This window comes from Labrus mixtus, chromosome 11, assembly GCF_963584025.1.
Source record: "Labrus mixtus chromosome 11, fLabMix1.1, whole genome shotgun sequence".
In the NCBI taxonomy this organism is placed as follows: domain Eukaryota; kingdom Metazoa; phylum Chordata; class Actinopteri; order Labriformes; family Labridae; genus Labrus; species Labrus mixtus.
In genome coordinates this window covers 22,597,613-22,609,805 of record NC_083622.1, presented here as the reverse complement: position 1 = coordinate 22,609,805, position 12,193 = coordinate 22,597,613, and the positions used below count along the sequence as shown (strand labels likewise).

Here is a 12,193-nt window from a genome sequence, read left to right as displayed (position 1 = left end):
TTCTGTCTCCGTTATGAGCCCTCTCCCGGTCTGTGTTTGTCCACAACAGCGCCGTGCCCGGTAGTCGGTGTCCACTGACGCTAGCTGTTAGCACAACCGCTGCCTGAGCGTTTCCAACATGGCTGCAGCTGGCTCACTGACAGGAGGAGAGAGAGAGAGAGGGGTCCTACGTGTCCGATGCTTTACCAATGGTCCCCTTAATGGTCCTTATGTAAGAATACTTCTTCAGAATTTATGAGGTGTGGATTTATATGGAGGTTCAAGCTTGCCAATATCAGTGTAACTACATTTAACATCTTGCACTAAAACAGTATTGATCTTTTTTTTTCTGTTTGTTTCTTGTGAGGGGGGGGCTCCTTTATAATAATTTCTGCAGAAATTGGGCTGTGAATGCCTCATGCTTAAACTTATGCTCTATTGCCAATGAGGCATCAGAAAAAGTTTAATACTTTAATTTTATCCTAAAGAATGGAATAGGCTATGTTGAGAATATTGAGGAGAAGCTGGACCTTTACTGAATGCTTCATCTTTAAAAGACAAAAAGTAGGTCTAATGTATGAGTGATGTTTAACTTACTGGCATTTTGTTGCAAATGCTGCATCGGAAAAGTACAATACGCAATATATGAGAGATGTTGAACTGATGTTCCTTGTGTGTACACTATTGACTGTTGTATTTTAAAGGTGGAATGGAGTTTCTGTGTGATTGAATTCTGCAAATTATTTTGCAGCATATTTGGCCCAAGTTGTTAAGTCTTAGCTGTGTTAAGTCTGTGTCTAAACACCTGCTAATCATACATTCAATTGATGAAGTTTAAACAGAGGTGTAGGTTGGGGAGGGATGGTAAAGAAGTGTTGCTGCACACTACTTATTATAACAATGTTTTAAAAGATTTCATTTTGCCTCACTGCTAGTAAATTGAATGACGACTACTTGCTGCAGGAGAAAAATCTAGTAGATATGGATTAACATCGATAAATTAAATCAATTCATAACTGTGCAATAAAGTTTTTGAAAATGAATTTAAGTAGTTCATTTTGTCAGCCCTGCTTCATTTTGTCAGCCCTGCTTTGCTCTCGTCATTGCTGCACTGGCAGGGCTGTCATCATAACCACCTTATAGGACAAATATGTCTACCAAAGTGGATGTAAGTGTGCCAGATTCATTGTTTGAATGCTGCAGTGGAATGCACTAAAGCGCCGTGAGATAACAGAAAACAGCACATGTATTAACCCACAGTCGTGCTATGAACTGATGTCTCCTGTTCCAATGAAATCTTCAGAGATTTCTGACATACATTATTCATAATAGCATTGCAATGTAAGCCAAACAAAAGAAGCTTTGAGAAAAATGCATTTTGCGCGCGCGCGCGCGCACACACACACACACACACACACACACAAATACACCACAGCACACACACACACACATGCACAAACAAAATTGTTATGACTTTGATGCTGACTGCCATTATGCTGATTTGTGTCTCAAAAGTCTTGCAGTGGCATCTCAAAACAATCCATCTACTGACACGCCTGCACACACAGCCCCACCTACACATTTACAGCACATTCATTTTTGCAGCTGATATGCATGCACACACAAATGCACACCCACAACACAATTCGAATGTATTTTTATCCACACAGAAGAATGATGCACATTGTCACTCTTGAGTGGGTGACACTTGGATGGATTAAAAGCCATGACATCATAGACATATTGTTTTGAGATGGTCCAATAGTACACCCTCCATTGACACATTTGGCAGTCACACAACATGGCAGGAAAAAACATTACATTAGTTGTTTAAAAATAATCTCCCAAAATGAATCAGCCTAATGAAATTACCACAACTGTGAAGAAAGGAAAAGGTAAATCATCCTGAGCCAGAATCAAATGATGGACCACCTTGTGTTCTATCCTGTGTGCTGAAACACTTCGCTGCATAGAGACATTATATTATTTTGCAGGGAGAAATAAGAATTCAAATATCTCAACATGTTACACTTACTTTGGAAAGGTCTTTAAACAAATTGATGAATTAGTTTTCTAATTTCAAGGATTTAAAATTTCCTCCAACTACGTATTTACCAAAGATATACATTTTCTCATTTCATTCTTCCTTTACGTTATTCTGACATTTGTATCAAATAATCTGAAATGTTTAACAGTTAGAAAAAGGTTGAATAAATTAAATAAGCTAAAAAAATTATAAAAATGGAAGGAATCTCTAGTGTATGAGTGTGCAGGTCAGGAACAATGTGCAGGGACGGGAAAATCAGGGATTAAAAGCAAACTATTATACAGTGCACTTTAATCCAGCCGTCTGGGAGAGGCCAAGGGTAAATATGAACCATAAGAGATATTAAAAAGCTCCATAATGCTGTTCTAGATGATTGGTTTTTCTTTATTTTTTTGAGTGATTGTGTCCATGTGATTTGAATTTAGTGTTCAAAACAATCTGTAGTGTTTTCAATATGGGATTTGAATGTTCTTAAGCCACATATGACTCATTGGTGGTCGAGCACGCCAAGAGAAACCAGAGGATGTTATAGAGCTCCATCTAGTGAACAGATTTGAGAAGTACACAATGACAGATGGAACACAATTGTTAAGAAAGTTTGTACAAGGCTGTTATTGAGTTTATTCAAAGAAATGACAATATCTATGCATATTGACTGGAAAACAAAACCATAGCAAATGTGAAAAGTTCCTACATTCACTTATGTTAGGTTTTCTACTCGTGTTTTTCACATCAAATTCTCAAATAAGAATATTATCAATATTTCCCCCACAGATGAATAAAACCTTCTTTATCTGGTTCAAAATTTTCATTTACATTTCATGTGAAGTTATGGCAATTCAGTCACAGACTCAGATATTTTTAGAGTGAATTTGATCATTTTATTGTCAACACATACTATTAGAAAATAACAGTTTAGCGATATGGGAAACTACCTCCTATTTAGAATACCAAAAAATAAAAAATTAACTTTTATATCAATGTCTTTTATAATATTTTGTCTTTTCTCATGTTCTCCTCTAATGTCACTGATTATTTGATGCTGTACACTGTTGAATCTGTATAATGTTCTTTTGTCACTAAAGAAGTCTCAAGTTGTCATCTTAAAGCTGAGGTAATGAGAGAACTACAAGAGGTCTGCTAAGCTCACTTTCTTACTCACAGAATTGCAGCTGCAAAATGCTTTATACAAGATATGTTTAAATATGTTTCCAAATGACCAAAGCCTGACAGATTTTGATGTGTGTAGAATCGGTGCACTGTCCTTCAGTTTATAATCTTTAACATGATAGAGTTGAAGGCTGTCTGTCGCTTACAGGAATCTATCATACCCAGATAACCAAGCAGAATAAGGTTCTTTGTTGGTAATGACTATTCTGTTTTTGTTTTTAACTCGAGCAGTAATGAATGTCAAGGAGCTCAATTATTCTGTTTATCTGTAGTCAGAAAATAACAAACGAGATGGATAATTATTTTTATTCAAGTGTTTATTCACTGAAAGCACAAAGACACTTACATGAAGTTATCTGTTTTACTGATTGAACTTAATGTAACAATAAAAGTAACATTGCACAGTACATTTAAAAAGAGTCTAAAATATATATGTCAAACAAATTCCTGCTGTTTATTATCACACAGCCGTCATAGTTACATATTATAAATTGTACACATTTTTTAATGAACATCCAGTTTTTACGCTATAGGAGATATACTCATGATACATGAATTCACATGTGGAAGCTTAAGGACTTGATTTTCAACGTCTGAAGCCTGCAGCAGAACCTCTGGTACAGGGATCAGAGTCAGAGGGCAGAAATGGAAAATAAAAGACAAGAAAAAGACAAAGACATGAACAGGGAAAAAAAGGAGACATACGTAGAAAAGAAGAAACAGAGGTAGAGACATACAGCAACAGTTCAAGGTAGAATAAAGAGCAGATCGATAGAAAGGAAGAGACACAGGATTGTTAAACTGATGAAGGAAAATACATAATTTAAAAGGGTAAAAAAAAATGGCTACATGGAGCCACATGATGTGGCTTCTCAACTAGTGATAGTGCATATGAAAGGGCCTGACAGACATAAGAAGGATGTCAATATGATGGTAGTTAAGGTATGAGGGGAGCTATATGGGTGGAGCTAATGAGGTATGATTGGGTTTAAGTGCATGGGATTTAGGAGCACAGAGTTCTCTCTAACATGCCAGCTCTGTGGACTTTGAGTTCGTGTGGTCCATATTATTGTTGGAAATGTTATCCATAGAGGCATCAGTTTGTGAGCGCCCACGCTTCTCTTCAGTGCCGTGTGAGTGGGTTCTGCCACGCAGCTCATTGGTGTGTGCGCGGCTACGAGAGCCATCGAAGGACGAGATGCTGGAGCTGGAGGTCGTTCGTGACCGAAGTCTGGTCATGCTGGCACTGGACACTAGAGAGAGGAGAGAGAGAGAGAGAGATTTGCTTGACTTTCTTTTACATACTTCTACATTTTGCAAGTGAGAAATCAACTTCTGCACTGAATGCCCATCCGAAATTTAAGGCAAATACTTTCACTCTCTGAGATGCGACAATATTAAGGACTAATGTTTAACTGTGACTTACAATATCCCATGCCTTGGATGAAATATTTGAAGGCTTCAATCACTTTTGCTGGCTGTGAGAGAGACATGACAAGACATTAATATATTTTATCAACCAATCAGGAAAGAAGATTCTGCAGATGATAGCCAGTGGAGTGGCCAAGAAAGATGTCCTAGCCTACCTGAACCACCTGAGGAAGTCCTCCACAGTCTGACATCTACAAGAAAAAAGTGCAAATGTCAGATAATGTCTGCAGTTTGAGGGTAAAACGTTCGATTTTCAGATGAATTTATGGCAAGGAAAAGTTATTTTTTACCCCTGTAAGATGCTGTCATACGTTCTAAGATTACTTTGCATCACATGAAGAGTACTGTATGGAACTGTTTTTTAAAATTATTTGATCGTTACCTTGAGCAGTGTGGTCTTGGTGGGGTTAAGTTTGGAGTTGCAGTCGACCACGGCCTCCACAGCTGGAGAATCGTCGCCTACAACCAGCAGAGTGGAGCACCTGTACATCAACATACAAGGTGAAAGAGTTAGGAGCTTACAGAGCCTGCTGCAAAGAACCAATCAAGCTTAACAGATACAATTTTCCTGAGCACTGTAGATTCAGCTCAACTGTGCCATTACTGACCACGATGGATAAACGTTCTTTTATTCAAAAAGGGGTTATTCTATTATCTATTCCCTGTTAAAAGATCAATAGTTGTACTAACTTGAGGGTCCTGACGTTGATGTTTCCTCCAGGAACAGGCCTCTCCACATCCAAAGCGCTGCGACTGTTGTAGGAGCGGTAGAACTGGCTCACATTGTACTGATTCATCGTTGTTGTGATGTTGTGGCGGTATGTAGCTATGAGGTCATGGTTGGTCTGGATCTCCTCCTGAAAGTAAGAAAGATACATGTTTTTTTTAGTTTAAGATGTATATTTCGTCTGATGTTTAGATTGTCACAGAAGCTTAATCATTAATTACTTACTTTTCCAAACAAATGTGCGATGACTTGGTCCTGGAGAGTATGGGTCCATTCAGTGATCTTTAACAAAAACAAAATAAAAAAAACATACACTCAGTTACATTCAGCTTACAACCTAAATATATTCAACTTATATTCAATTAACAAGGCATATAGAAGCAAAGGAAGTATCAGAATAAACCAAATGTAAATTTAAATCTGTATTTGAAACAGATGTTGATCCAGGCCACAGGCTGGGTAATCAACAAACACACATAACACACAATGCTCACCCTGTATGCAACACTGTCCATTAGTCCTTCAGCACTGGGGTTGATGTTGATCAGAACCAATCCGTCCACCAGCTCAGGATGATTCAACTACACACAACCACAAACAGAGATACAAGATAACTTCAACAACCTCCTTTATTAACATGTTTTTCTGCAGTTCTCTTATTTATTGTGGGAACTAACAGATCACATACCTGACTTTTACAGCTATAGATGCTGATCAGTTTCAATCTTAGATTCTGTATTTCTATTCCCTATTTAGTGTTTTTCAAAGATAACATGACTGCTGGAAAATGTAAAATTTTATCTGTGTAGATTTGCATAGAAAAAGTCAGCTCAATAACTTTGCCTGAAATCTGATTAACCTACACATTTTAACAGTAATGAACTGAAGATGTGTGCTGGGGTTCAGAAAACTTACAGCGAATTTCGCCAGGATGTAGGCTCCTGCTCCGACTCCCAGTCCAACCACAGTGCGCAGCCTGCAAAGCAGTCAACAGGTCAAAACTGAGACAAACCTCTGCACGCTGTGTGAATAAAACATCCTCACATTTAATGAAAGGGCAGCTGGAAAGTGTTTGTTCAGGTCTGTCTCACCCAAAATGTTTGAGGACAGCGGGCAGAGCCTCAGACAGCTGGTCCATTGTTGGATAGATGTACCTGAGGGGTCAACATGAACTATTAGCTGGTTTGTTATAAATATGGATTATTGAATGATGGTAAATGATGATAGAGAGAGAATAAGTGAGAATACTAAAGACGTGCACTTACGTAGGTGGCAGAGTCTTTGCTGTCTCGTGCTGTCCAGGTGCTTCGACGTGACAAACAGGGAAATGCCTCGTGATTTCAAGCATGTCCTCGTGGCTGAACAGCTTCTCAAAACAGGACTTGTCTAAAAGAAAAACAGAAAAAATGTATGTCAGTCCTGCTGAAGTGTAGTAATACATTTATTATTATAGGAATATGAAACATTATACAGAATAGCAACTGAAAGAAACAAAAAACTAATTGGATGTGGATTACGCAGATTATGATTTTTGTCACACAGAAGTTTAACACAATTTAAGTGTACGAGAAAAATGTTTCCCCTTACTTTGATACCAATATATAATATCTATGTGCAGGATATCAACATTACAAATGTGTTGCAAAGAGTTGATACTTACGGTTCAGTCCAACATCATGGAAGGTCAGGATGACGGGGCGGTTTGCCCTTGGAGTCCCTGTCATGATGCAGTGCACGTTCCCATACAGAGTCTCCACATGCTCCTCCTGAAAAAAAAAAAAAAACACAAATTCAGTCACTGATTTGGATTAATGCAAGCTTGTGTGTGTGTGTGTGTGTGTGTGTCTTTTTAAAATCAAAACATTAAATGCAGATGTATTTTTCTGATGTAAACTGAAACAAAATACTCTGAATGTTCACTCATTTAAACCCAACTTGTTGAACTATGCAGAAGGATTACACCTGTGAACAGTGACTCTATCTTTAAGATTAGCAAAAGCTCTGTGTGACTGGATACTCACAGTGATTGTGGGCTCAAAGACTGAGTCCTCGTTGTCCTCCAGAACCATGGTGGCTGATGCAGATAAGACCACGACAGAAAAGATGGGCAGAAGAATCAGGGAGAGATTTCCCGTCTGCTGTGTAGCTCCTCAATTCTTAACTTCCACAGATCGATGAATTTCCTCTCCGTTTGTGCTGTAAGAACCGACCCGAGAGCAGCAGTGCTTAATGTGTGTGACGGTCTATTTGTTTGAGCTGGTTTATATATCCTCCAGCGTTGATCTTTTCCTAAGCCTTAACTCCAACCTGGCTCACACGTGGCCAACTGGCCCCTTCCTGTTTTAATCTGACCTCAGGCTGCTGCATTCCAAAAGAGACAGACCTTGATTTCCACAGGGAATTAAGCAGTGCATCTAGACCACATAAGCACAACTTCTCTGTAAAGTTTTCATACTTCTTAAGATACTTTGAGCAAAGATTTCAGTTGTTATAGAACACGATTCTATCATTTCATTGAGCAGTACTTGAGACATGATTCTGAATTTGTTTCTATGACTTTTAATACACTTCAAATTGTCCTGAAATCTAGCCTTGAAGTATGTATGCAGTACAACTTGAATGAATTTAATCCAAGATCAACGATTGCCATGTCACAAGCGATATTGGAGGGAACTGAATGTAAAATCACATATAAAGCTTGTTATTTTCTGCTGTGAGGCGTCAGGGGAATCTCAGCACCTTCAGCCAAGTCCTGAGCAGGTCACCTGTCTAATCCCAACAGGCCATCTGTTTCTTACAGCAAAACATTCAGTCGCCTCACAGTTTGCTAATCTTGACCCGTCTGCTAACTTAATATGTCATCTAAGTTACCATACCTAACTCGCTGTTTGAGGTCAGACATTTCAAAGGTGCGGCTTTTATTCCACTTAAGGCAAGGCAAGTTTATTTCTATTTCACAGTTCAGCAACAAGGCAATTCAAAGGGCTTCACACGAGACAGCAAAAGAAAGATTAGAAGAAGATATTAAAAAGTGCTCTGAAGTCCCCGTCTACAAAGTCTATAGTCTATAGTATTGCCCAATTGAATAGATTCTGTTGAACAATCGACCCTAGAACGTCTTCTCAAGTATTTAGGCTCACAGTTTGTTCTGTCTGTATCAGGGACAGAACCTATGGTGCCCTGGGAACCCCAGCCAGCGGTGCTCTGCCCACAGATTTGTCTGCAAGATTAATAACATTTTTATGACAAACATCTTTGCAACCCGATAATGTCATGAACACAGATGTTTCTTTAATGGGCATATTATTAAGTATTGTTGTATACCAGAAAATACGTATGCATAATAAAAAAAGTGCAGGAAGAAGTGTAGGTTTGAGGGTCTCTTTGGATTGGGACACCAGCAAATCTAGGAATATTGTTGTGTGTTGGTTTCCTTTTTAATTTTCTTTATATTTAAGTTACAGATCAACTAGTACAAAACACTTGCAGTGTGCTTTTTTCATTAAACCAGAAAAACAAAACAGCAACAATAACAAAAATAAGAATGAACAGATTTACTACAAACACAAAAGCACAACATTCCTATTGTAGCAAGGAACAGAGGTGAGACAATACCACCTTATCTGAGAGCTTTTTTACTTGGGTTGATCAACTCAATCCATCCTTTTCAACATTTATCCGACACATAATAATAATAATAATAATAATAATAATAATAATAACTTAGATTTATATAGCGCCTTTCATGAAACCCAAGGACGCTTTACAAAGTAGGGAGACAAGAGACAAACAAATGAAGGAGAAAGGAAGTGGGTGATCAGCTGGGGGGAGTGTTAGATGAGGCTGACTCTTTGAGTCTCAAAATGAACTTTTATTTTTTTCATTACAAAGATTTCATGCATCACATTTGGAATCTTTTTGTTTTGTTTTTAACTGTATATTTCTGACATATTTATTTGATCATACAAAGTTTTGGTCCAACCGACATTTATCAGATGTAATACCATCTTTTATCTGACTGACCTTCATCAGGTATTATACATGATGAAGGTCGGTTAGACCAAAATGTTGTACGATCAAATAAATATGTCAGCATAAAGCGAGGCAGTGTGCAGGAGCCTTTCTCAATGTCTTTAAACTTTACCCTCCTCCGACGCACCTTTCACACATTCAGGTGTGCAGGGATTTCTTTCAACTGTACATTTCTAAAAGATCGTCCCAAAAGAAAAAAGGACATGTTGACTTTAAGTCAGTTTGATAATCTTCTCATCAAACTTTAAGAAACTGATTTGATCAAGTCAGTGTGGGATAATTCTTCAAAAGTCACTCAATAAAGAATAACTGAGTACATTGTCTGATTCAAGCAGTTGACTGAGGCAATAGACTGGATGCAGTAGAGTTGTGGATTTCAGGTACTCTTAACATATTGTGAAAGTACTTCACTTCAAAGTCCTGCAATGAAACCTTACTTACTGTAAGTAAAAGTATATGTTATTATCAACTTTCTCTTTTATCAGGCTGCCATAATAAGTCTCTAAAGACTCTTCAGCTGGTCCCAAATGCTGTAGCTCGTGTACTGACTAGATTTAGGAAAATAGATCCCATTACTCCTGTACTGGCTTCTCTACGCTGACTTCCTATAAAATCCTTCTTCTTACTAACAAAGCTCTTAATGGCTACCATCTTATCTAAAAGAGCTAATAGTGCCGTAGTACCCCTCTGCTTGCCTGCATTCTGGGAGCCATATATCTTCTTGGACGCTCCTGGGCTCCCTTGTCTCTTACGGTTCTTCTGGATCATTGGGGGGTACAGCCTGCTGCTATGGTTCTGTTCAAGGTTTCTGCCTCTTAAAAGGAAGTTTAATCCTTGCTACTGTAACTTTTCTAAATGTTGCTTATTGCTCATGATGGGCTAATGTTGTGTCTATTTAAATAATTAAAAAAACAATGAGTAAGGTATTTGACCTGCTCTTTTATAGTGAGATAACATTGGTTATGAATTGGGCGCTATACAAATAAAGATTGTAGATTGATAATTTAGTATTAGTAGGCTGTCAGAAGTACCTATTGTCCAATAAAATGGTTCCTGTCAATGTTATACAATTATGTATAATGATTTTAGAAGTATTATTCTGCGTTATTTGTAAGTTGTACTTTACTGTCACAATTGTTTAAGCTAATCTACAGTAGAAAGACAGCTCGGTTTATTTTGATAGTTTTCTAACTTTTAAGATAATGTAGAGCATAGACTTGTTTAACTAGATTTAGTTTATCTTCAAAGGAAGAAGTTTTTATGCACCCTTTAAGGATAATGTGGTCCTTCAGTTTATCAGAAACTATAAACTCAAAATCAACAAATTCGAAAAAAATACATTTGTGTACAAAAAAAGACTAAATTTAAATCTGAAAAGTAAGTAAAGCTGTCATACAAGTGTTAACAGAAACACTGACAGTAAAATAAAGGTGCCTCGAATTGTACGTGGTCACATAAGATACATTCATTGACTCGTTTCTCCTTTAAAGGGGTTTACAAATGTATGCTAAAGTGGGCAGACAGACGTACATACTACATTGAACGGGTAATATAATCCTACTTGAATGAAATAAGGTTTCCTTCATGAATGCTGGAGGTCAAAGCTTTATGGATTAGTCACAGAAAGTCATGCTGGGGAAACTAATGACTGCTCTACTCTCAGTCATACAGCAATACACAGCCTCCTCAACATCAGAGATGTCTGCTACACTTAACATCCAGCAGAGTACAATTTAATCTACAGCACTTATTTTCACAGCTGCACAGGTCATTCCCACAGACTGACTGATTAAAACACACAACAGGGTTACACGGCAGCAGGTAGACTACATTTCACACTGTAACACCTGGTGGAGCGGAAACTCAGCAGACTTCCCCGTGAGCATCTTTTTTAAGACATAATGCCACCTCTTCACCCACACACACACTCACATGACGAGTGTTTGCAACAGGTTTAATCCAGTTAGTGCTGGCTGAAGAGCAGAGAGCAGCAGATGGGTCTTACTCAGCCCACGTCAGTGTGAAGCCATTTGAACATCAAGCTAACCCTGACTAAGCTTTGCCCTGCTAGCCTATTTTCTCCATTCAACACTGACCCTAATTATTTGAAACATCTGACATGTGACTGATAGGTCGCACATTGCAGATATTATTGAAATTCCCCGATACAAAAGGCAATTATTTCTCTTTTTCTCGCATGTATATTGTTCTACAGTGTGTTTATGCTTCAGTGGTAAGTTGCCAAGTCATTTAAGATTGCACCTGCTGTGTTACCTGAAAACACAGAGCCAGTAAACAGATAAATGAGGTCATGAAACAGATGAAGCTATACGACATACCAAGTAATAATGTCCTTACCCATTTGGAACAGAATAAAGTGTTAATAAAAAGTTTTCTTCTTCAAGAATCTTGGGCTAGATGACCATTTGATACAAATAAATTCTAAACAAACACCAACATTGGACTTTGTTTACAGTTACAGTAGAAGACTACGTGACTCTGTTCCAATATGTTAGTAAGTTATGACTCTTTAAAGGTGAGTTAGCAGTATGAAAGAAGACTGAAGAGGCTAAAGGAAATTCAGACATCATTATTTTCATTACATGTATAAATGTTTTTCCTGCTGTGAAAAGTCAAAATGTCTTAAACAAATCTAATTTCTCAGCCCAAGTGCTGAATGTACAAGTTTTTCAGTCTTTCATTATTGTGAGTCTGCAGTTTATATAGAAGATAAGTTCAAGAATATATTTCTGTTTTCTGAAATATAAAAAATATATATTTGAATTTGCATTGGGAACGATAGTCAG

General features: G+C 37.8%; 1 protein-coding gene across 1 annotated transcript; it reads right to left on the bottom strand.

Moving 5' to 3' along the window:
- Nucleotides 1-3,487: 3,487 nt before the first annotated feature.
- Nucleotides 3,488-7,598, bottom strand: LOC132984225 (protein NDRG1-like). The gene is made up of 12 exons (XM_061050963.1): nt 7,376-7,598; nt 7,015-7,120; nt 6,620-6,740; nt 6,446-6,508; nt 6,270-6,330; nt 5,849-5,935; nt 5,580-5,636; nt 5,318-5,484; nt 5,010-5,109; nt 4,783-4,818; nt 4,623-4,674; nt 3,488-4,449 (listed from the first exon to the last, which is right to left on the bottom strand). Exons 1-12 carry the CDS (start codon nt 7,421-7,423, stop codon nt 4,220-4,222), a joined length of 1,128 nt encoding a protein of 375 aa, XP_060906946.1. The 5' UTR covers nt 7,424-7,598; the 3' UTR covers nt 3,488-4,219.
- Nucleotides 7,599-12,193: the final 4,595 nt, after the last annotated feature.

Excerpts from the sequence above, each read along its gene's own strand:
- LOC132984225 (XM_061050963.1), bottom strand. The coding sequence starts at position 7,423 with ATGGTTCTGGAGGACAACGAGGACTCAGTCTTTGAGCCCACAATCACT. Across the intron at positions 6,741-7,014 it reads CCATGATGTTGGACTGAACC|ACAAGTCCTGTTTTGAGAAG; the intron begins GTAAGTATCAAC and ends TTTTTCTTTTAG. Across the intron at positions 6,331-6,445 it reads GCTGTCCTCAAACATTTTGG|GCTGCGCACTGTGGTTGGAC; the intron begins GTGAGACAGACC and ends ACTGCTTTGCAG.